General features: G+C 38.5%; 3 protein-coding genes across 3 annotated transcripts; 2 read left to right on the forward strand and 1 right to left on the reverse strand.

Moving 5' to 3' along the window:
• Positions 1–491: 491 nt before the first annotated feature.
• LOC144530142 (solute carrier family 22 member 7-like) lies at positions 492–4,082 on the reverse strand. The gene is made up of 10 exons (XM_078269593.1): positions 3,702–4,082; positions 3,448–3,551; positions 3,044–3,198; positions 2,737–2,905; positions 2,521–2,644; positions 2,294–2,403; positions 1,433–1,647; positions 1,237–1,345; positions 916–1,122; positions 492–642 (listed from the first exon to the last, which is right to left on the reverse strand). The coding sequence occupies exons 1-10, from the start codon at positions 4,080–4,082 to the stop codon at positions 609–611; spliced, it is 1,608 nt and encodes a 535-aa protein (XP_078125719.1). The 3' UTR covers positions 492–608.
• Positions 4,083–4,817: 735 nt separating this feature from the next.
• On the forward strand, positions 4,818–18,331 carry synpo2b (synaptopodin 2b). Its single transcript, XM_078261135.1, has 4 exons — positions 4,818–5,026; positions 9,784–10,493; positions 11,362–13,424; positions 16,602–18,331. Exons 2-4 carry the CDS (start codon positions 9,827–9,829, stop codon positions 17,136–17,138), a joined length of 3,267 nt encoding a protein of 1,088 aa, XP_078117261.1. The 5' UTR covers positions 4,818–5,026; positions 9,784–9,826; the 3' UTR covers positions 17,139–18,331.
• Positions 18,332–20,337: 2,006 nt separating this feature from the next.
• On the forward strand, positions 20,338–23,751 carry myoz2b (myozenin 2b). Its single transcript, XM_078269608.1, has 5 exons — positions 20,338–20,419; positions 21,330–21,496; positions 22,494–22,587; positions 23,287–23,443; positions 23,526–23,751. The coding sequence occupies exons 1-5, from the start codon at positions 20,338–20,340 to the stop codon at positions 23,749–23,751; spliced, it is 726 nt and encodes a 241-aa protein (XP_078125734.1).
• Positions 23,752–25,526: the final 1,775 nt, after the last annotated feature.

Genomic DNA, 25,526 nt, shown 5'->3' on the forward strand with positions numbered 1-25,526 from the left:
AATTACCTGCTAAACTAATGCCATTACAGTACCATCAGCCTCAGCTGTACTTTGTTGTGTGCTAATTAGCAAATGTTAGCATGCTAACATGCTAAACCAAGATAGTGAATAATGGTAAACGTTATACCTGCCAAACATCTGCATATAAGCATCATCAGTGAGAGCATGTTAGTATTCTACCGTTAGCATTTAGCTCAAAGCACCACTGTGCCTCACTACTGCCTCACAGAGCCACTAGTCTGGCTACGTACTCTTAGGCTTGTTCATGTTTTTGATTACAATTTAGGTCTAAACATACAGTAAAGATTTCCGTACTTGTCCTCAAGCAAGAAGGTAGATATTGTGCAACACACAATTCCAATAAAACCAGTAGTTGTGTTCTCATTTAGTACAACTTTATTGCCAACTGCAAGTAAATTTACAGTCACTTTTTTTTCTTCTGGATTTTAGACAGTACACAATCCTGACAGACTCTTGGTTCAAGTATTAATAGGGATTTTAACAATGCTATTGTTTCAAAACAATATTTTAAAATCAACTCATCTTCAATTATTAAAACTTAATCAATTGCATAACAAATATACTGTCATTATCAATACGTGTGATATTTATTGAATCTCCTTGTTCCTTGTGGATTGTGCCCTGCAATGTAGATACAATTTTAAGTTAGTCATTTTATCATGAAGGATTTTGCTGAGTTCAGGAAAGGACATGAACAACAAGTTTTATTTGACACCTGCAAATGATTAAAACATGTCAATTATTTAAGAAGATGTTATTACTAAAATTACCCATAACCCATTTGCCCTTGCAGGCTTGACCGGATTATTTTTTAGCAGTGACATTCAGAGAGGTGGCTAATCATTTACTGTAGCTTTAATATTGAATTACATTTGATCTTCCTTTCCTCTTTACCTTGGTTTCTCAATATCCTCAATGTACTGTGGCAGGCGGGTTTTTAATGTTTCAGGAAGGAGCAAAGCCACTAGACCGGATCCGACTGCCACCGCACAATAAGTGACTGCAGGGAGGAGATGCCACACGTCCTCCAATAGCATGATGAGTGGAGATATGGACACGCCAAGCCGTGCCAAAAAAGAGGTGTAGCCTAAACCATTCTGTCTGAAATAACAAGAGTGCTAAGGTCAATGCAAACTTGTAGTACATGTGGTCACAACAGAATAGAACATCATTGTCTGTGGTCCAACTGGCTACGTGAGTTTGTTGTTGACTAACCGTATGACTGTAGGATATAGTTCAGTTGTAAAGAGGAATATGATTGTGAATGTGGCTTCTGACATGGATTTTCCAAGAACAGCCACAACAGTGCGAATGACCCACTTATCTGAGGGGAAATGTTTAGATATTTGATCAAGATAATTCTCACATATGTTGAAAAAAAAATTATTAGACTTAATAAAAATAAAATAACCTGTTGCAACAAACATGTTGGTGAAGAGACAGAGACCAGTTAACAGCAGGGCTCCTGTCTGGCCAGACCTTCTGCCAACTTTCTCCAGGAAGAAATACACACCAATTTTCATTGGCATTTCGATGGATGCAAATATGAATTGTGTAAGGTATATATTTAGTCCAAACCCAGTGATATTTAGACTTAACCCATAATATGTAAATGCAACTCCATACCTAGAAAATGGAATGAAGTAATGAGTATTATTATTATTAACATACTTATTGATATTATTGTAGGCTATATTAGAAAGATAATTATCTATCAATATTTTACATTTACTGGCATTTGATTCATGCCACTCACACTATGTAGGCCTATGTTAAACGAATAGTTCAACATTTTGGAAAATATGCATATTCACTTTCTTTCTGAGGGTTAGATGAGAAGATTGATACCGCTCAACTACAGGGCCGCAGGCTGCTATTAGCTTAGCTTAGCACAAACACTGGAAACAAAGAGGAAACAGCTAGCCTGGCTCGCCCTCAAGTTTACAAACCACCTACCAGCACCGCTAAAGCTCACTAATTAACATGTTTTATCTGGCTTGTGTAATTCATACACAAACAGAAATTTAAAAAGCAACAATTTGTGGTTTTAGAAGGACGTGAGAGGGTTCTGGTAGGCGTATATTTGAAGTTATCCCCTTCTAGTCTTTATACTACGCTAAGCTAATTGCCCCCTGGCTCCAGCTCTGTATTTAATGCTTACACAGGAGAGTGGTATCAGTCTCTCATCTAACTCTCAGAAAGAAAGCAAACAAGCATATTTCCCAAAATACTAAACTCTTCCTTTAACCTACCTCATGAAATTGACACTTACCATACTATTCCCAAGCATATAGAACGTTTCCTAATATTTGGGGTCTTGAAAAGATCCACAAAAGTGTACTTTTTGTCTTTAGTTTCACTCTGTGCAGATACCAGTAATTCCTAGGAGAGAGTAAACAAACACAATTAAACTGATCATTCACAACACTTCTGCACTTTCCCATAGTTTTTTTCTTTACGTCAGTGTGAGATTGTCAGTTAACCAATGTTAAAATGTACCGTTGGTGTGACGGTGGCCATACACTTGGTTCTGTTGTTCATTTTGGCACACTGCATTATGTAATGATGAGCAGCGTCTGCCTTCCCATTTGCCAGGAGCCACCTTGCAGACTCTGGAAGCCACCTGAAGAGACAAATGTGAGTTCAGTGTCTCATTGACTTCTGATAGGATTCAGCTTTTCATGCTGCAAAGTGTAAAATAAGAAACTATTATACCTCCAAGTCATGATAGACAGTATCAAGGGTAAGGTCACTGCCACAATGAGCAGCCTCCACTGATTAACACTGTATGCAATTCCAACCAGAATCCAGTTACCAAGTGTCCAATCCAGGCTTATGATTACACCTGAGAAGGTCCTGTGTTCAATGCCAAACCATTCAACATCTGGAGAAATGTCAGCACAGATGAATAGTCGGATTAAAAAAATGTCATATTTCATTTATTGAAACTGAAACCAGCTCTCAAAAAAGACTAAATATATTGTACTTCCTCATCTCATTGTTTTAGCATTAGCCTACTTACTTAGAACAACAGAGATGATACTAATTCCTGCGAGTGACATCCCCGTAAAAAACCTCAAGATGACAAACATAACATACGATGTAGAGAATGCACTCAGGACTGCAAACGTCAGGGATGACAAATAAGACACCAACAGCAGCGGCCGTCGGCCAAACCTGGTCACGAAAAGAAAATGATAAAAGCAATGATTGTGTTCAAAAAGATTGAATCAAAGCCTAACGTTTTAGGTCAGGCTGTGATTGGCGCCTGCAGCAGAGGCCAAGATATCCTGATTTAATCTCTAGTCTAGGTCATGCTTTACTGGAACCTACATTTTCCTAGATTTCTCTTGGAGTGCCCCTTTAATCTTATTTGACATCTGTTACAGAGAAGTGTATGGAGGACATACTGTGTCTTTTCATTACCTGTCACTGAGAAACCCAAATAAAGGGGCTCCAAGCATAACACCAATGAAGAAAATGGTGGCTGTTGCCTTGTTCATCCCTTTTCTGCTGCACACGAGATCCCACTGAAAAAAAGAAACATTGAAAGCATTAAAATATGTAATTTTGCAGTTGTCCATCATGGAAGTTGAACTCTTAGAAGTAGTCAACATTTGATCAAAACATAGGCCTACATTACATTAAATATTACTGTCCAATTTATTGAAGACACTTACCTCAGTTGCCAAAGTAGATTTGAATATGCTGTTGTCATACACCCATCCATTCTGACACTGAACAATAAATGCATCCTCACTATTGTTTGAGCCTACCAGATGTTGATATTGGGGCTTTGAAAACATTTGACAGGAGCTCGGAGTCCCATCCTGCTCTGCCGGAACACCAACAGCCAGTTTCTGTTCCCGAGTCAAATTCCCAAAGACGTCTCCGTCATCCAGAGCAATGATGTTACAGTGGTGAGGGGGAACAGCTGCCATGAAGTTATTCAGCAGGAAGTGACATGGCAGAGTAATTCGAGATAACATCTGAATCAAGACAAGCTTGATTTGGAATTTTCCAAATCCATTAATTTCTGAAAGTATGCTGTCAAATTTCATTTTGCTCCTGTGCTTTCAGAGTCCACAATAAGCTAAATGTTCAGACAGTGAACTGAATGTAGGTGGCAGACACTTATCAAAACACGTAACAAGACACATTTACTAGCACCACGTTAAACATTGTTTTCCACAAAAGAGTGATACAGTTACTCCGTCGTGAATCTGTTACATTCTATTCTGTTAAAACTCTGAACTTAGCCTGTTTTCATCTGACTTCGTATCATACATTTTCCCTCCAAAACAACTTCTAAATGAATACGTAAGGGGACTATGAATTTTAATCTAACGAAATGATGATTGAATGTGATTATCAGTGTCTGTACTGTAGCTGTAGAGTAGTTTCTCCATTCCCACATTACTTCAGCAAACCGCAGTTTCAAACTCAAATTAAGTTCCATGTACAGGCATTCTGTCAAAGAACAGTCTTACCTCATCTATTTACTGTACAGCAGCATTTTACCCTGAATTCTATTAACCCTATTTAATAACCCAATTTGACAGTTGAAAATCAACATGTAGTATATCTGCGTTGATTTTGTATAAGGCAGTTTGTTAATTTTTTTCACTAAGTTATTGTTAAAAATATAACAGCTACACTGAAACTAAGCTGAAGGCACATTTCAAATCACTCTAAAACATCTTTAGTGTTTTCTAAGGACACGTTCATTATGTCCACGTGCTGCAGCTGCATGATGCTATCTGAGCTCTGTCTGAAGGAGGTTGGGGGCAGGAATACCCTTTCTTCTGTCTGTTTAAATACGGTAGCATACATAAATGGATGATGAGCAAAGTGGTAGGACCTGAACATCTGCAGTCCACAACAAGTACTCAGTTTCTCTTTTCTACGGTCATGCAGGGAAAGCAGCAGGATGTGAAGTCTACAATGCTGGATATCGACTGACGAGGCTTTTTCGTCTTTTACAGTTGCTTCAGGGATGATTGCTGTAAGTAATGGACGATGTTTGGCAAGTAATTCCTTACTCCATTGATCCTCCTTCAATCTTTTAATAGCAGCTTTCTTGTAACCGAAGCCACATCTCTTTGTTACACTCACCCTTCTGCTTTTTGATTTTCTCAAAGTCTGCCTGATTTTGGCTTTGATTGACACCCATATGTAATCGAGGAACAGGCTAAATTTGATACCAGAAAGTCGTTGAGTGTTGTATTCCTTTCATTGAGATTCTATGGTTCTCTCCTGTGTCAGAAACTATTAAACAGTCAGATGCATATCTCTAATTGCTGCTGTGCCGATTTATTTATAAGTTAGTTTAAATATAATTTAGTCCAACATTTTTTTGTACTTACTGATTGCAACATTTTTGTATAGTCAGTCAAATTTTGTTTGCTAAGGCTACTGATGTGAGTAATATTTTATTTGTGGAGGCTGTTTAAGACTGTGGCATGTTTCTAATTAGTGGTTGAAATAAGGCTGTCTAATTGTGTATGGAAACATCTAATCTGCTAGAGCTCAATCCTTGGCAGGGGTCATTCCCCAGATCAAGAGTTAACTCATTTGTCAAGGATGCTGACTCCCTGTTTCCATGGCAATGAGTCAACATACTGAAGTTAATGCCATACTAGGAAACAGAAACTCCTGTCGCACCAAAGTAAGGCTTGATGATGGTTGAATGTTAAAATGAAGTGGAACCAAGTGTGAAGAGAAGCTTGGGCATGGGACAGAGAGTCCAAGAGTCTGTACCTTTTTAGTAATCTTGGAGCTGCATATGCCATAGGCGTCTTTAGGCCTTTAGTATAGTAAGTATGCAAGAAAAGTACTGTAGTCTAATGCAATTTATCTGAGGCTTCAACAACCTTCAATCCAGAAATGTTGTACCACACAGAGCCATGCCACATGCTGCAAATAGCAAATGTGTACATGAACTGTATGTGTGCAATGATGCATGGCACTGCCATTGTTCATTGTTCAATGTTTTTTATTGTTTAATATTGCTTTTTGTTGTCATTGATGTTCTGGAGTTGAGCAACAGCTACAATAGCCTACTGTCCTGTTCAAATGGATAAATCAGTTTGTAGTGCTAACGCTCATAACTGCATGACAGGAGGGCCAGTAGATTACCATTACAAAAACATGGTCATCCAATATTTAATCTGGGAGATATGCAAAAAGTATGTAGTAGTATCTGTTAAACACAAGTTTGTTCATTTGCAATTGGCAATGACTGGCCTCATGAAAACAATAACCTTCCTTTGTCCTCTTATATTGCAAAGTTACAGTGTTTATTCCTACACAAGACCAGTCAATAAATGAATATAATCATTTGATTAAAAATATCAATCAAACTTTTTTACAAATTACAAAAGACATGCAAGCTACTACAAATATTTTTTTAGATTTTCTATCAGAATGTTCCTCTAAAAAAATTGGTTAGACAGGATTAATTTGAACTGGTCTAAATTTATAAAATACAGATGCTTAGACCAGGTTTGAAATAATATAAATAAATGATTCCGCTAGTAATTGTTTACTTTGAATGGTAATGTCAGCCTGTCTCTTCACTTTCCTAATGCTTTGTTCCAAAACTATTTAGATTGTCAGTTATTCATTTATCCACAATGGATGAATCCTCATGTTGACCTTTACCTAAAATCTAGTGCTACCATGAAGTCCTCTTGTACTAAAGAATTATTGGAATCTAAAATGGCAGCTTGACATTAAATGTCAAGCATTCATTTCGGACACTGCTTTTGTGAAAAACCACTCTCGGGGCAAAATGTCAACTCATAAACTTGATTTTGACTAAACTGCCTTTCCTCTAGCACCACCCTCAGGACAAACCTCTATCCTTTGACCCAGCTATTTCTAAGAATGTAATAATAGCAACATCATTTTTGTTTGTTCTGTCCAATACTTGTGTTTTGTGACTACTGAAACGCGTTTATGAGAGCGTTTCAGTAGCGTTTATAAGAGTGTTTCAGTATTGCGTGTGAGAGGGTTTCAGTAGCGTTTATGAGAGAGTTTCACTCTTATGTGTGAGAGCGTTTCAGTAGTGTGTGCGAGCGAATAATCTTCCAGTTGTTTATGTGAGAGTGTTTCAGTAGTGTATGTAAGAGCATTTCACATAGGTTTGTGAGAGGTCATTCTGAATAATGTCCCTGATGGCCCCTCATTGCACACACTCGCACACACGCATAGCTGCGGACGGAGCAAACTATGTCGGCTCTGCAGTTTTGTTGAAGTCACAGTGAGTCACGGAAATGCCGATAAAGTGGTTTCAAGTGTGGTTACAGTTTTTTAAAACTTCATGCAAACAGCGTTTGCTGCGATATGATATTAATGGAGAGCCGAAAGTGGTTGCAGTGCTGTTGACTTCCTAAGCAGGCACAATAGTGGTTTCTGTGCCCTGGTGACTGACTGAGGTTGTAAGGCAAGGCAACTTTATTTCTACAGCACCTTTCAGCAACAAGGCAATTCAAAGTGCTTTACATGAAACATTACAGAGCAATTAAAAACGGTCATGAAAATAAAACAGGCTAAAAAAAAATATACAAATACAAGAATAAAAGTTACAGTGAGTAAGAAATGAATAATTATTCTATTTAATAGGTTGTAGGGATGGGTTTGGGAGGAGGAGGATTTTGTTTAATTAATAAAATAACAATGTTCGAAGTACATAGGATAAATAGGTTTGATGATAATTTTTACAACTGAAATAATTGTTTTGTAATTATAGAGGGAAAGTACCAAAAAGTACCGTTGGGTAACGGAAACCGAATTTCAGACATCGGTACCAATATTGGTTCAGTAGTAGCCTAAACAATGCATGTTTAATTTTAACTTGAATTCATTGTAATTGTAGACTAGAACTGGTATATATATATATCTTGTTTTTCATGACAACGATGGTGCTGTCGGTTAACCTTCTATGTTGCATCTTCAAAAGTGACACTGAATTTGAAACAGCACATTGTAATTTCTGCATCTATTAAAGTATTTATTAGTAATACAGTGGAAATTAGTAGAAATGTGAATATTTGGTTAGCATGTTGATTTACGGTGTGTGCCCCTAAATTTTCTGGTTGCGCCCCTAACATTTTCAGTTGGGGGCCACTGTGCTCCTAGTGAAAAAAGTTAGTCTGGAGCCCTGTGACTGCAGTTTAGATAACAGACACTCAACTGTACGGCTGTTATTACAGTCGTGAACTAACCACAGACACTTGCCTCGTTCATGGACTCATGGCAGTGTGCCCCTGCAGAATCAAACACTGATGTATGAAACGGACAATTAGATTAATGTTTGGAACTGTGGTAGGAATCTGTTGAAGGAAGGACATTGGTGTCTTCACAATGACTAACAGCAAACAGTTTAAATCTGCACAAAGTAATTCTGACCCTCAGTAGCCTTTAAGATATGATCGAGCTGCGATGTGAAGAACTAATGCACATGTATGCAGTATAGCCTCTGACCTTTTTGATTTACACATTATAATCTGTTACTTGCACCGCTTAATTAGGTATGTTAATACTATGAAAAGATAGATTATAGAGTGTAAAACTATTTTTTTTTTTTAAATAAAAAAAAAAATGGTACATCTTATAACCTGTCTGGTGATCAGGAGGTGAATTCGTGTAAGTCATGTTGTACAGTGTTATGGCGCCACCTTCTGGTGGATGTCAGGAAATGTGTTTGAGAATAGAAGGCTGTTGTGTGCCCTGTTGGACCACTGTTGAAATCCCTGCAGTTTTCCAAACAGAAGCAGACTGTCCTTTGTTCTGAACCCTGGTCTAGATTAACATTGTGTACGCACTAACATGAACAATTTCAACAGGATGTCAATATTGACTTTTACGGTATCATATTAGGTTATGAATGCACCATTTTCTGTTCATATCCATATACTAATCTGAAAAGTAAGCAGCAAAGCTGCTGAATTTCATGTCACTTTTGGCTAAAATAACTGATTAGATGGAAAAATGTTGAAAGGTGATTTTGCACCCGATAATTTCATTTCTAAAATTATTTTGTATCATTGATTTTGATACAGAAACTGATTAGCTGAATAATTTGAGGAAATACATTGGTTGTATATTTGATAGATTATGTTGCTAGAATTCAACTTCAGTAACAAAACAAACACTAACTTAAGTGAGGGAGTGGGAGAGCTTTAGTATTTCTGCTATGTATAAAACAAATAGTCTCTCAGTTTTAGTTCTTAAATGGAGATGCTGACTGTAGTGCTGATATTTGTTGTAGTGATAGATGAGAACAGCAGAGGGAAAGAAACCTTACTGTATAAACAGGAGTTCGGAAAACAGCCACCCACTTGTTTTGCTTATCCTCTTGGATGTGAATGCTGTTTCCCCCCTTGACATTACATACCATTCCATTTAGAGCGATGGCAGCCCCGATGTGAGTGCCAAAGAAAAGCTGCACTTCCTATTGGGGATAGGAATAATTTAGACAATTACATGGTAGTATGAAATATGACAAAGTGTAATAATGCTGACATATCTTGATCTGAATAGTTAACACTTAATGAAAAGGAGTTGTTATAATGTGAATATTTCTGCAAGACAATCAAAGTGTTTACTTTGACAGAAATAGTGTTAGTCCAGGTGGAGATTATTTTCAGTGGTGTTTTACATAGATAACATGACATATTGAAAGTGTTCTAAAATGTCTTAACTATTTTAAATGTCTCCTTGGCCTGAAACAGTTTTTTATTTTTTGTCTTAATGAAGGTATTATTGGTAATACTCAGGACATTGTGAAACAGCATCAGAGATGGAACCAGAAGCTGAAGACCCAGACAACAATGATAACTTGGTCCCTTGGTCAGGTTCAGATGGTTCCCAGGATCTTTGTGAGTCTTACAATGAAGATGATGCCAGTGATGCAGAGTACCCTTTGGACCCTCTACCTGCTCACATCCCGATGTCTGAGTCCACAGAACGCCTTCAGTCACAAGACTGGGAGTCTGCAGGTGAGCAACATTCCCTGCCTGAACTTAGCGGAAGTGAAGAGGATATTTCATACCAAGAAGAGGATGACTACCTTAGTGAATCAAGAGAGTCCTTTACAGAGTCTCCTCACATCCAACCTTCACCAACATCACAGTCCCCACACCGACAGCGCCCTGAGTCCAAGCCTCACGCTGGCCAGATATCACGACTGCATTCCCAGTCATCTTCCTCCTCTCTTGGCTGTGCAGCTAATATGACCCTGGCCTTGACCCTGACCACAGAGCAGCCTCTGGGAGCCAGTAATAGGCAGGGCCCAGGGACTAGGAACAGGAGGGTTGAATCATCAGAAGAAGGAGGGAGTAGTGAAGCACCTCCTGCTTCTGTCTTCTTTGGAATTTCAGACGAAGCTGCTGAGCAGGCAGAGAAGTGGAACTCGGAGTCTGACACAGATCTGTGCAGACCGGACAGACACAGGACAAGGTCCACACGTAAGTATCTATTTTCTTCCCTCACTTGTTTAATTCCAGTGGGCACATGCAGCCAGTACTGCAAACTGTACAGCATATACTATATGTTTTTGTTAATTTGAATGATTTATGACTTAATAATACACATGATATAATTTTGTGTTTGCTTGCTTGAGGCATGAATTTACTTTTGATAATAATCTTAAATTGCATTTTCTGCCTGTAATTATTATTGGTGTTGTTGAAAAACTTAATTTAATCGATAAATGACATGTGCAAAGCACTATGGCTGCTAGTTATTTTCATGCTGTAACATGGGGTCTATTTGAAGTGGACTTACAGGGAGAATTCCCATGGCGTTAATAGTCAGAGCAGGATAAGAATAAATTATGACCATATGATGAGACTGGCAGAAAAAAAATTGACAGACACCAGCATGTGTCACCCCCGCCTGTCACCCGATCCCTATTCCAATCGTAAGACTTGACGGCAATGGAAAGTGAGCTCCTCACTTTTCTTGCCTCATGGAGCCCCCTAAGTTAGCTGTAAGTAAATATCATGCTTTTATTAGTGTGCTTGCTTCAGCAGGGGCAACTTTAATATTTCTCTTAGTTATTATTGCACTTGCTTCAAATAATAATAACAATAATAATAATAATGGTTGGTTTCACGTTCAAACTAGATCAAATAAGTACTGTATCAAACAAAAAACTCAAATATTAAGACCAAGCTGTCCATTATTTGACTTTACTGAGCATTGATTAGTTTAATACTGTAGCTTCTTAAATGTCCATTGTTTAACAAAATATCCAAATTAAATGCTGTGTACATTTTCATCTTCCTCCCCTCCCTTTTCTTCTCCCTGTCCCTCTCTCTTCCTTTTTCTCAGGGCTCAGTCACAACGAGAGTCAATCAGAAAGAAACATCAAGGAGACCAAGTCCAAATGTAAGCGAATTGCTCAGCTTCTAACAGATGCACCCAACCCTCAAAATAAGGGAGCCTTGCTGTTTGAAAAACGCCGCCAGAGGGTCAAGAAGTATACACTTGTGAGTTACGGGACTGGTGAGAACAAGTTTGACAGCAAAGGCCAAATAGACGAGGAAACTGAAGTCCGATCAGCTGGTTATAACTTTATTGCAACAAGTGAATCTGAGTTAGAAGAAGAGTATTCTGTTTATCACCAGCAGCGAAATTTAAGTCTGAATTGGGAAAGTGTTGGAGAAATGGATGCACTACCAGAAACAAAAGGAAAGGGTGTCATGATGTTTGTCCAACGCCGCAAACGGATGGATGACATTGTGTCAGAGCATGAAGAACTGAGGAATAAAGGATTACATGTGGAGACATCAACAGAACCCGAACATACACAAGCACAGAATATTTATGACACTGAGGAAATATACGTGCATTCTGATCAGGCCAACTACATGGATGCAAATCTCAAGCAGCATGTAGAACACCAAGAAAGTCTTCAACAGATGAACCACCTGTCCAATGTGCCAAGACCCTTGGTGCCAAACAGAACTGCGAAGCCTTTCCTTGGATTGCACGTCAGCACAACTACTCCTGCCTTGCCTGGTGCCGTTGTTCCAGTGACAAAGAAGCACGAACCGAGATTTAGAGTACCTGTGCCTATTAACACTTACCCACAAGTTTGGTCCCCAACTGGAGACATTATAGCCTCAAGAGATGAGCGAATATCTGTGCCAGCGATAAAGACGGGCATCCTACCAGAGTCTAAAAGGAAAGCCGCTAATAAACAGCAATCAATGCTGGCACAAGGATCAGATCTTCACCTTCAAAACAAAGGGGAAAGGAGGTCTTATATTGAGACAGAGGAAGACTGTTTTAGTCTAGGTGCTGAAGCTTGTAACTTTATGCAACCCAGAACAACAAAACTCAAGAATCCCCCTCCAGTTGCCCCTAAACCTACAATTAACCCATCCTGCCCACCTTGGATGGGAAGGAGCCCCTCTGGCGAGCCCTATATTCCACCAAGAAGTCCGGTTTCACAACCTTCTCACAGTTCTGTCGGGACTCATAGTCAGCATTACTTACAGCAGCAAGATTGGGCGCAGTCTCAACAGATGGGCAACCATTGGGCACCAAATCAAACTCAGGCAACACTTCAAACACCTGCCAAAGCCTGGGTTCCTGTCAACTCATCTTCTCAGCTTCATCTTCAGCCAAACACAAATAGCTGGAGTCAACAGCCATCACAATCCCCTGTGAGTATGCAGGCCAGCAGTCCTACTTACAGCCCGCATCACCCACCTTCACCCTCAAGGAATAAGTTAGACAGTGCTCCAAACTCCGTTGCCTCTTACCCACCACAAGCAGAGAAGTCATACACCTACGTGACGAAAGCATCACAGGCTTCTCTAGAGGGTCGAGTCTCAGGCAGAGGTATTAATCGGGCTGGTGATGGTCCAACCATGGCGGGAAAAGGTGCAGAATTATTTGCCAAAAGACAGTCCCGTATGGAGAAGTTTGTTGTTGATGCTGAAACGGTGCAAGCTAACAAAGCAAGATCCCCCTCCCCAACCCTGTCACTCCCTAACTCCTATAGGTATTCTTCCATTGTTCGTGCCCCACCTCCTTTATCATATAATCCCCTTCTTGCTCCTTTCTACCCTCCATCAGCAGCCAAGCAAACCCCTTCCACAAGCCCCAAAATCAAGCCTAAGACCAAAGCGAAACCTAAAGCAGCCCCAAAGCACCTCAACCCCTTAGATATTATGAAACATCAGCCTTATCAGTTGGACGCGTCACTATTCAAGTATAATGCAGTCCCTGAGGCCGAAAGCCCCAGCCCCAAACCACCTCCAGCATCGAAGTTTGAGGTTATCAAAAACCTTAAACATAGATCTGACCCTTCTTATTCTCCTAATAATGCCTCTGAGCTTGTTGTTCAAAGCAAGGCAGAAGGCCCCGCTAAGTCTCCTGTATCGGTAAGTTCCCAAAATCCTTCTGTGCGCCAAAACACAAGATCAGCTAAGCCTCTTGTAACTGATAAGCACTTGGATGCAAAGCACGCTGTCACACCTGCAGCCCATCAAATAACCAACAAGCAAGCACCAAGCGCCCGACCTGCAAGCACATCCTCGCAGCATTCATCTATTGGTGACAGCATAGCTTCATCTTTTTCTCCTGCATCTCTTATTGCTAGAGGCGCACGTCAAATGGCACCTCGCCCAAAGTTTTCTGCTAAGAAGCCAATGGTGACAGGCAAACAGTGGAAGCCTGTTGCTACGCTTCATTAGCTCTTGTACTGTATATGGTCATGCTTTGGTGTACTCACCACTGAGACGATAGAACACAATTACATCTGCAACTTGGTAGCATCTAAAATGTCTTATGAGACAGGTGGTAAAGAACATGTAGGTCACATCCAAAATATTTTACAGTATGCAGCTATTAGACTATATTTAGCTGGCAATGAAAGGAAAACATGTTGAATGTACAGCAAAGTTAGCCTAAAATTGTAAATCAATAGAACATAAACAAAAATAAAAACAAAAATAAATAATTTAGCACATTATATATTCTTCCTCAAACTATCATCTTCCTCAAACGTAGGAGGTGCATGTGTGTTTGAAAAAGGAAATGTGAGACTAGATAATGTTGAGTGATTGTCAGGAAGTGCTATTACATGTGCAATAATGCGTGCAGAGAGCCTTGTTCAACTGAGGTCTCTAGTTTGAATTGTTTTTTCTTTCTTTAGTTGTTTTTCATATGTAAGAAATAATATTACATGCCTGACAATGCATTTTTATCTAGTAGTAGTCATCACTGACCCCAAAAACTACATATAACAAAAATAATACCTTTATTTATTAAATGAAGTTATTTTCATAATTCTGCCATCTGAGATAACAGTAACTCAATTTTACAATTATAATTATTGAATATCTTCAATCATTTAGCCAGTCTGGGGAGAAACTGTCTATACACTTTATTTGGATGCATACATTTGCAATTCCGTCTCATTCCAAACTTTAATGGCAGCACGACTGCTAAACACACTAATTTTAGTTGTGATTATTTACCCTGATGACTTTATATGTTTTTTTATGTGGATATATTTTCTGCAGTTGTCAGTTATGGCCAGTTATTTAACTGTCAGTAAAGTCATCAGGCATTCTGTATCCTTATCCTTGATGTAAAACATGAGTTATCACAGAGATTTGACTATTTATTTACAATGCCAGCAACTCAAAATGAAAAAAGAAACAAATGTCTTGTTTGGGTTTATGTCTTTGTCTTTCAAACATATCACTGTTTATTGCACTTCTTGTTCTCAGCACAATCATGCTATTAAATTTCTCTTTCCCTCTACTTGTGTACTTACTGTGTGTGTGTGTGTGTGTGTGTCATGAGCTTCTATTCTCTTTTCCTGAACTACTGTGTCACTACTTTTTCTAAGTCCCCCATATTTTCTCCTTTATCTCTATCACTGCCTCACACTTTTGCACAGAATGTATTCATATTGACTGCACCTTCAGCAATATCAGTTTTCTAAGATCCACTACTTTATTGGCTAATCTTTCAATTTATTGCTTATATTAATATAAAATTGGAAATTGCTGACGCATAACACGTCATTGACATGTACTCTTTTTTTTAACAGCATTTCCATAATTTTACTTTAAACTCTGAATGTGAAAAGTTTGGAACTATGATCTCGGCCCACAAAAACGTTTTCAGGACACTTTTGTAGGACGTTGCTGACAGTCTATTGAAGAGAACTCCACCCTAAAGCAGGATTTACATTTTGCTATTCTAATGATCTTTTTGCCAGTAAGTATCTACAATCACAGAAAAGTATGTTGTTAAATATTCATAGAAGTATTTAAAAAAAAGAAGAAGTAGATTTAAAGGCCTGATTCTGCTTAAGTTTGATGTCATACAGCACAACAGCCATGTTGTTGTCATTTACAACAATTAAAACTGATTTCTTAGTGGAGAAGGATCTGTCAAACACACCCATTTTATCTCTGACAACTAGCTATCAATATTTGCTAATGTTATGCTACTCATGTTCAGACTAGAAGGCCCAAAAGAAACATAATGTTAGATTACAGCAACTCAGTGGTTAACTGTCCTTGAGTTCTGTTGAGATGGGCTTATGCTTTGAGACACGTCACATGGGCAGTTAGTTGTTTAGCTAATTTAAACCATAACAAACAATCAACACCAACAGGACTGCAGCAATTTTCTGTTGCGATATAGTTAATAAATGTGATCATACCTTAGCTGTTAAAGGCTGCTACTGTAGGTAGATGAGCAACAAAGATGTCAAACTAACGCACAAAAGAAAGCTTTTGTTTAGTTGTCAAGTTACCCTGAATATTGATCATTCAAACAGTAGTGTTCAAGATTTGAGGAAGAATAGGTTGTGGTCAGAAGCAAAATGAAACTGACATATGAATTGTATTTTAGAGTGGATTTCCCCTTAAAGCAGATGAAACAAAAACAAGTGGGCACAGATATAGTTCCAAGCTAAGTTTGATCATCTTTAAAATCTTTGATGAGTAACTTTGTCACTGTACTTATCTTAAGTGTATTAAACCAACACCAGGTAAGTTCTCAAATTCTCATCTTCATTTATTTTCAACATTTGTTAGTGTCTCAAATGTTGTTTTAAGACCTTTACACGGATGTTACTCATACATTTATATCACTCAAACTATTTTATGGGATTTAAAGGAGAACTCCTAGTTAGTCTAGTAACTAGACAATGACTTGTGAAAGTGTTTGCACTGTTGGATCCAGGCTTTTCACAAGTTAGTGTCAGGTTGATGTAGCCAAAATCAACAGTTTCAACATTCCAATTATTCAGACTTTAGAAGAAATAGAAAAGGTTCTTAAGATGCAAAAATTACCAATCCTGGTCACAACTATACTATTCACAACCATTTTTAGCATCATTGTCATTCATTTGTTTGCATCCCTAACGTTAGACGTTATGTTAGAACACTAACTTTTAGTCATTTAATTTAAAATAAAACATGACCAAAATTTAAATAAGCATTAATAGTGTCCAGGGTTTCATGTAGCCAGAGGGTGGCAGCAACGTCTGTAACACTGTTGTCACACCAGTGAAGTAATATGTGCTTTTCTTTCAGGGATTTGGTAGAAGCCGCTCCCTGAGTCTGCCCAAGCGACTGAATTCGATGCCTTCTCCCAGAGTTGTGTCACCTGCGAGCACACTTGGAATCCAGTCTTCATTTTTACCCGCACAGAGGCAAACATCCTTTCAAGAAAAGGTCTACAAGCCGCTGTCACCATGGGATGCAGCATCCAGAAGCCCCATTGGTTCAGTAGATGATGCCTTTGTGTTTCAGAGCCTCCCTTCATCTGTTGCCTCTAATGTCAAAGCCATAGCTCACCGCAGATCTCTGCCAGAGCCTCCAGATGAATGGAAGCGCAGGGTGTCTCTTGATCCTGCAGCTGTCAGTATGGGTCGTTATCATGCGGCCCCAGCTTTTCAGGCACCGTTCATGAGCAGGACATTTTCACCTGAGAAACCAGCCTTCTATGGGCCTCCCTTCAGACCTGCCCAGCCTCTGGGGCCTGACAGCAGGGCCAGTATTGGATACATGGGACATGGCTCCAGTCCAACAAAGTACTCTCCCTTGCATAGTGCAGTCCAGAGAAGTTAATACCACTAAGATGAGGTCAGACATACATCAGATAAAGATAAATCTACTTTTATATTAACATTCATGACATATGGTGTAAAGCATATTGAACATGGAAGACAAAAATGTTGTAATGTAATGAACAATGAAGTTGTTGTTGACATGAGTTGGTTCAAACTTTTCCAATAGGTCTGAGAATCATGAGAGGCATACTTTAGACGATTTAGTATGTTTGTTTTAAATTGTTGATGGGAGTGAGAAAAGTCACTAACTTCATGGTACGAGTGGTCACTTGGTTTGAAAAGCACGACTCACTATTGTGTTGATGATAAGATATTACCTTGCTAAGCACTGATGGGAGATTTTGCAATTGTGTCCAAGATTCAAAATCATTATGTTTTATTAGTTTTTTTACAGGCTGATTTAGGACAGAACAGAAGTGGACCACTACAGTCAAGAAAGGTTTTAGCAACGTGTTATGAGAGCTAAAGTGAATGTGCAGTAGATGAAAGAAATGCTTGGTACATTGCTTTTTTTATAAATGTAGAGTGGTTTTGCTCATTTTGACATTGTTGGTTATAAATATTTAGTGGCAATTTAAGAATCGTATGTGTAGATAATCAGTCATGTATCTTTACTTTAGCTTTAAACTCACTGTGACTTTGTGATCACTTCTGCACATCTGCATATTTCATACAGCGATAAGTTACCATTACAGATGTTACTCATATTGTTTGAATCTGTCTTTTCTCTCACAACTATTGCAGTGGCGGTGATACGTATATTAAAAGAGTAAACATTTCTAGTAATCTGCAGCGCTTTCTAGTTACTGCTTAGTTGCATACAGACTATCTTCTATCTGCTCTAAGGAAGCTACAGTGCATTTTTAGGAAAGTGTTGCATCTTAATGTTGACCTTATTTGAACTGATAACCTACACGTGATATTTCAAAATTGATTTTAAGAGGAATACATGTTGCATGCATACATTCATGACGTACCCCACCTTTGATCATACACTGTGTGGTGTTAAAGTGTAAACAGAACCACAGATTCTACCATTGAGCATCAGAGTTTCAATATGACTGATGGAGTAAGGTTTCTTGAATAATTTGTGGTGGGCTTTTACCCTGTGTTTGATGATTTTCTTGAATAAAACATTATGTTTTTGCACCTTTTAAACACACACTGAAAAATTAAAAGACATAAAATGCTTTCAGTCTTTAAAGTGTTTTTTTTTTTTTTTTTACTTTAATTCAACAACATCATGCTATAATTCAAAAAGTATGCATGGTTTAATCATTCTCTGAATGTTTTACATTTCTCCTTTTATTCAAATGAATGTATATTAATGTTATAAATGAACACATGCAGTCAGTACTGGTTCAAAAGAATTGACAGCAACTTCCATAACAAAGATTGTGTCAGGACTCTCTTCAATCATGTACCAACAGTATATTTTACAGTAAATCTTCAGTATGTTTGAAGTATGACAACAGCTTTAGCTTACTGGGTAATGACTTTGATGCTGCATTATAAAAATCTTTTTGGCTGACCACTATCTAGGGATGACAAAATGACAGTAACAAAACTCAATTTGAAACAATAATGACCTCCCTAACTTGAAGGTAACAGTGCCTCGGAGGTTACAGCCGCCCACGGAGACATGCTGACTTTGAAGATTCAATACAAGGAAATAAATATGTCTCTGGAGGGGAGTCCTCGCCTCAAAGAACGTCAGTGGGCATGTGTGTGTGTGTGTGTGTGTGTGTGTGTGTGTGTGTGTGTGTGTGTGTGTGTGTGTGTGTGTGTGTGTCCATCCTCCTCTCTCTCTCTCTCTCTCTCTCTCTCTCTCTTGTGGCTATCCTTGCCCCATGGTGTTTGAGATTGGTTTTGAGTGTTTGGCAGGTTAAATTTAGCCTATTGATGTAAGCTGCATTCCATTCACAACAGACACAGAGACACACTCACAGTTTGGCTTTAGTGTCCAGGAGTGTGAAGATCAGGGAAGATCAAACTACCTACTGTAGGTTGACCCCTGAGCCTCCGCGTCTCCCCTTCAAGGATACAGGTCGCACAATAGGGACACCATCACAGGTACGGACAAAGCGTTGTCAGGGTGTACTTTGTGAATTTGTGGTTTATTTAAATTATACTGAAGTTACGTTAGAACATTCGAGAAAGTCACTGTATTGTGATAACATAAATTTGGTTTGGATTTCCTATGAATTATAGGAGTCACTTTCTTATGACTTTATGGAAACGCAACATTTGACAGATAATGAGTTAATCAGATACATTTTCTATCTTTAGAATTATATTGCTTTGCTTTCTCTTTAGTTTGCATGGAAATATTTAAAAAAGTGTCACAAATATAGTAGCTGAAAAGTCAGCAAATGCGCACAATTGAGTTATTGAACTGTTGTACCATGTAGCATCGTCTCCTGCATTTGACAACAAAGCAAAGTAAAAAATATGCGATTGCACCGGCCACTGCAAAAATAGGAAAGTTATTTTGGATATTATGTTTGACATGTGTTATGTCCAGCTACGTAACACGTACACACTTAGGACACAATAGTCACCCTTGACCTTTACACAGGTGATTTATCTTGTGACAGCATTAAAGGTAAAATGTTGGTCTGGTGACAAGGCCAGATTTAAGAATTACGTGTGGTACCGATGCAAGTACAATGGGGCTTTAGGGTTATGCAACACATTATAATCTATTAAATGTAACCTCTACAGAGAGATTATTATAACATGACAAATATTGCAGATTTATTCAACGGGGTGCCTTCCAAATCATCTTCAAATTCCAATAGATGCTGACAGCAAGACATACTTTATAGACTCAAACAACTACATTGTGCTAGTATATTATGTTACAGAAAAGAATAGGGCAATTTCTCTGTGTAAGAGTTTTATTCCGTCCTTCTCACCTTCTCAATATTGTCTGTTTAATATTGACGATAATACATCACTGATTGAAGTTTTTGTCCCCTCACAACTTGATGACTTTACACTTGCACACCAGACAGCCAACTCTGTGTTTAGCTGTAACCTGTCAATGTATGGGCTAACATTGCATTAATGTTCTATTGGGTCATAGTATTCAGATTAAAACTACTTCTTTATGACTTTGACAGAACAACTAGGCTACATCATATCTCCTGTATGTGTTTCCAGAAGCGTGTGTTTCCAACCTTGCCAAAGCCACAATGTCACAATTCTGTACAATGCCTACTGGAGAGAGGAAGAAGCGTGCAGCAGCTATTTGCCGAGAGGTCCATGGGACCAATGGTATGATGTTAGAGCAGAAAGCACTGCTGCAAGAGAATATCCATTGCGACCTGGGTTCAAAATGTCAGGGCTACACTCAGGCACTTGCCATAAATAAGCTAATGGGCTGATTTACTACCTATGGAGACTAATCCTTTGTCGTCCTTTTCAAAAGTCTATTTCTGGAGAGGGGAGGGAAGTTGTGAGGGCCAACTGTGTGTAGCTGTTGGATAACATGAAGGTTTATGACAGCTGGGGTACATACCGTCTGTAGTGGTGGATGAGGAAGCATCATGTCTATCCAAAACTAATTCTCAAGTACAATGATAACTCATTTTCCATGACAGGGCTTACAAAATGGAACATTAGAATTTTGTGACACCTTTGATGTCATTTATGGACCCCCTTTAAACTTATTCATCAGAGTATATTTTTATAGTGTGTATTTATATTGTGGATCCAGCACTTTCCAGCCCTAAAACCAGGGCTGGATTAATGACCAATGTCCAACTGTCGACTTTTTTATAAGACAATCTATAAATGAGGTTAAAAGGCCATGTTAAGGCGCTGACCTTTACGGTCTATATTGGGCTTTTGTAGTGTGTGTTGCCAAACAAATGTGCAATTAATCAAATGATCATGATTGCCACACACTATAAACTTTGGGACCACCGAGACAGTTGCCCACTTTTGCCCATTGTTAGCAACCCAATAACATGGTTATCCATTTTTAGAAAAAATACCTTGACTGATTGGTAAATGTGGGCATAAGTACAGTACATGTTTCAGTTTTTGAAAATATTGTTAGTTTACCATTATGTAATATGCAACAATTAATACACTGATTGATTGATTGTCTACTAAAGCTGCATGTCATACATATTGTTTTCTTCTTCTTTATCTTCATCTTTATATGTTTTTTTCTTAACAGGGGACGTAATGGATCTCGGAAAGAAGCTCAGCACTCCTAAAGACATTATGTTGGAGGAGTTATCATTGCTTTCCAACAGAGGTTCCCGGCTTTTCAAAATGCGCCAGAGGAGATCTGAAAAATATACATTTGAAAGTATCCAAAATGAGGCAAACGCACAGCTGAATGTAAGTCGACTTGTATGTGTTATTCAGTCACTTACTTTTACTCCACTACATTTCGTAATAAAATGTGTACTTTTACTCCACTACATTTCCCCTAAGCATCTTAGTTACTCGTTACTACGAAATAAAATCAGAAGAAATTTGTTACACTGGAAAAAAGCAGGTTTGGCGAATCATTTCTAAACTAAAGAAGAAGAGGAGGAAGCATAATGACTGATAGTGTCATGGAAGCACCTGGTGCAGGCTCTGCCGCCATGGTAACAGACAATGACCACCTCGACGACAGTGGTGATGAAGATCACGTTACACACCTTTGGCCATAAAGTTCATAATCAAAGTTCTTTTTACTTTTACTTCTAATACTTAAGTACATTTAATATCAGAAAATTACTTTTGATACTTAAGTACAGTAAATATCAGATAGACTTTTACTCAAGTAATATTCTAAAAGGAGACTAACTTCTACCAAAGTCATTTTCTGGTTAGAGACTAGTAGTATTGCTTTCAAGTACTTTATACAAGACTCGTCACTTCATAGGTTTGAATGACTTGATTTAATGAATGCTTCCATTCTGTCTTCTTGTCACTAGCTCTAACATTAGTGCTGTCTACATGAAAACTTTGTTTCTAAAATTGTCTGTGTATTACTCATTAAGTAAATTTATCACGAAATATGCTCTCTCGAAAAAGTGTTACACAACACATGGATGATTACAGAGACTTGTGCCTTGTGCCTTTTACTGTACATCGTTCAGCTAAATCTTGTGAGAGGCTGCTCAGGTACTTTGTTGGAAGAGGAGGAGCTGTTCCCCTCTTTATCAGTGCCTGTTGTTCCTTTATCTGTGTGTGTGTGTGCACGCAATGTAGTTGTGAGTGTGTGTGCGTCTGTATCTGAGTGCATGGAAGACAAGAGCAGCTATACATGTGCCAGCTTTGCGCTTTGTTACTCATTTGATAACTAAAACTCAATACATGTACTGTACTCTATTCTGTATTGCAGAATGATATTTTATCTAAGAATACACACACTGTGGAAATTAAAGTGGATGCACCAGCTGATGGAAATACTTCTAATCCAGAAATCACTGTTTCAGGTAATTATGCTGTTCAGCTAGTGAGGCTCATCAGTTATAATCATGAGTACAAATAAATGTGCTAACATTAGCACTGTGAAGATTTGGTTATTGAAAATTATTCCTACTGTATATCTTCCACTGACAAACTGTTAAGCTGTTGTGCTGCACAGTCAAATAACTGACTGATTATGTAATGCTGTCACATTTAATGACAACTGGTATCATGCAGTCATAACAGCTAGTCTTGTTTAATGGCAACTGAGTTGAGTAGTTTGACACCATGTATGTTACTATGATTCATTATACAACCTGAACAGTTTTTTTTTATATAATTTGATTATATTATATTTTAATAAGCCAACAGAGTCCTGTACTTATTCTTAAATGCTCCAGTAGGGTGTCATCCCATGTCGACACATTATATGATGAGTGCACAGCTATGTGCTATTTTAGGGCCTCAGATCTCAATGACAGACAACTCAGTCTGCCTGTGTGAATGCAAAAGCAAAGTCTCTATTCATAATCCTATCCACTCTAAAACGTTAGCCTCCTCCCCTCCCCACCCCCACAAAAAAAAAAAAAGAGGCTAATGGAAACAGTTCAGCATTAACCCGTAAACTGCAAACCAAACTGTCAGATCATTCTGTTGCAATGTTGGGACAGTCCTTCACAATATGATCTCATTGGGGTTCTCTGTTTTTGTTTGCTCCTCGACAGACATGACTGCAGAGAACGCCACAGCTATGCCCAAGTCCTACCACTCCCCGTGGGATCAGGCAATCCTCAGTGACCCCGACCTCGCAGAAACTCTCAAACTGACAATGTCAGCACCAGACCCACAACCAGACCTTCCTGAGTACAAAAGCTTTAACCGGTGAGAAAACTACGAGCACATTTTAGTGAATTAGTACCGAACACTATAACGAGGAACCATTCACACTTGATGTCAATTTCAGGGTTGCCACTCCTTTTGGTGGCTTTGACAAAGCTCCCAGAGGAATCACATTCAAGCTCCCCGAGGTGGACCTGAACCCGCCCATGTACCCAGAGCTGCAGGAGCCAGGGATAAAGCGACCCACTTTCAACAGAACGGCCCAGGGGTGGATATCTGAGGGCACCCATCTTATCCTACCCACTATTACCCTGGAGCCCAACAAAATTCCAGAGTCTGATGACCTGTAGGTGGTCTTATTGTATATTATCTGGCAACATAATGTTGGCTGTAGTATTTTGGCCCGTCTGTGATAACAGGAAAACAGTCGTTAAGTAGCGCAGTCACAATTCCTTACCAATTTTTGGACCTCTCTCCCCCCCCATTTAATAGACAGAAAATGTCGTAGTTTGTTTGGTTTAAACCTAAACTGTATTCAAAGAAAACCATGTAAATAGCAAAATGAATGTGCTATACATAACTCAAGAAGTAAGTGTTTCCACTGATACTGAAAGCAAAACTGTAAATTTTATAAATGTTCAGATTAATTGATGAATATGTAATGTAAATAAAGAATGCTTAAAACGTATTTATTAATGGAACACAACTGGAACAAATAAAGGTATGATGTGCATTGATTTATCATCATATATAAAGATCCAATCTAAATAACTCTAAACATCACAGAGCAAGCAAATGTTGAATATGCAGTACAAATGTAAATCAATCAAGCTAATAAAACAGAGAGAGCTCTCTTTAATAACTCTGATTTATTGTTGACTGCTGAAGAAGAAGAAATTATTTCCCATTGCAACTAGGAAACATTTTATCTTGAGGGACTATCAGAGGTCACATCAATCTGGGAGGAAAACTGAGAAACCTGGACTTTGACCTGAGATCGCATGGAGCTGATCAATGAAAAACACAGCATAATCATGGACTCGAAAATTCTGCATTTCATAACTGTACAAGCAATAATCACACCCCCCACAGATCAATACAAAATCAATATAGACAGTGAGTGGAATAACACTAAAGTAAAAATGTAAATGATTGTTCTGTATTTTTTCTTGTCACAGATGCACTAAACAGCAACACAACCTGCAAAATACACTGAATGTACAAGTGCATTGGTGATGGCGCAGTGGATATGACACATACCTTTGGGGTGGGAGATCTGGGTTCAATTACCACTGAGATACGTCAACCAATGTGTCCTTGAACAAGACACTTAACCCCTAGTTGCTCCAGGGGCGTGCAATATAGCAATTGTAAGTCGCTTTGGATAAAAGCGTCAACTAAATGACATGTCATGTCATACTATGTATGAGTTCAAAATACACAGAATGTATGTGAGTGACATTTTGGTGTTAAGCTCACTGTAATTCTGAAGAATTGAACATTCTGCTGCATGATTTTACTTTTACAGTTTAAGTGTATTTGTGTTCTCGTACATACTGCATATTGTATGTTTAATAAATAAGTTAATGGAGGAGATGTAGGAGAAAAAACTCTGGCAGAATTGAATTCAAGATCAGTGGGAACTCATGAGCAAACTTACTAACTGCATGACTATCATTTCTCCAAAACCTCACTCCAAAGTCCAAAATCCAAAGAATTTAAATGTCCATTCATACTGAATGGTTTGTGAGTCAGATGTGCAAAAGGGATTTGACTTTTTCAGCTGCTTCATTTCTGTCATGATAAGAAATGTCCATTTGTATCATTTTAAATGAATTAATACAGTAGCTGTGCATTTTTTAAATGTTTCTCACCCACTCCCAAAAAGAATGAGCTACTAAATTGTTTGAGAACTGTGAGAAAGTCCAGGAGGTTGACAAGGTTTTACCATAACTTGTATCACAGCAATACGTATAGTAGGTTCATTTTCATGGTAGAGTATGTGTGTAGCAACCAGTATATGTAACACAGACCTCAACATGTAAATCCTGTTTTATACAGAAGGTGTACTGTCAATACTGTGATAAAAGTCTAAATACATGATAATAACTGGACTAACTGAACT

Source organism: Sander vitreus, chromosome 2 (genome assembly GCF_031162955.1).
Source record: "Sander vitreus isolate 19-12246 chromosome 2, sanVit1, whole genome shotgun sequence".
NCBI classification, from domain to species: Eukaryota; Metazoa; Chordata; class Actinopteri; order Perciformes; family Percidae; genus Sander; species Sander vitreus.

Bases quoted from the DNA above. Each gene is read 5' to 3' on its own strand.
- synpo2b (XM_078261135.1), top strand. From the start codon at position 9,827: ATGGAACCAGAAGCTGAAGACCCAGACAACAATGATAACTTGGTCCCT. The intron at 10,494-11,361 runs GTAAGTATCTAT...CCTTTTTCTCAG, and splicing joins ACACAGGACAAGGTCCACAC to GGCTCAGTCACAACGAGAGT. The intron at 13,425-16,601 runs GTAAGTTCCCAA...CTTTTCTTTCAG, and splicing joins CCGCTAAGTCTCCTGTATCG to GGATTTGGTAGAAGCCGCTC.
- LOC144530142 (XM_078269593.1), bottom strand. From the start codon at position 4,082: ATGAAATTTGACAGCATACTTTCAGAAATTAATGGATTTGGAAAATTC. The intron at 2,404-2,520 runs GTACATTTTAAC...ACTCTCTCCTAG, and splicing joins TGGCCACCGTCACACCAACG to GAATTACTGGTATCTGCACA. The intron at 643-915 runs GTAAAGAGGAAA...TCTACATTGCAG, and splicing joins GAGGATATTGAGAAACCAAG to GGCACAATCCACAAGGAACA.
- myoz2b (XM_078269608.1), top strand. From the start codon at position 20,338: ATGTCACAATTCTGTACAATGCCTACTGGAGAGAGGAAGAAGCGTGCA. The intron at 20,420-21,329 runs GTATGATGTTAG...TTTTCTTAACAG, and splicing joins AGAGGTCCATGGGACCAATG to GGGACGTAATGGATCTCGGA. The intron at 23,444-23,525 runs GTGAGAAAACTA...TGTCAATTTCAG, and splicing joins GAGTACAAAAGCTTTAACCG to GGTTGCCACTCCTTTTGGTG.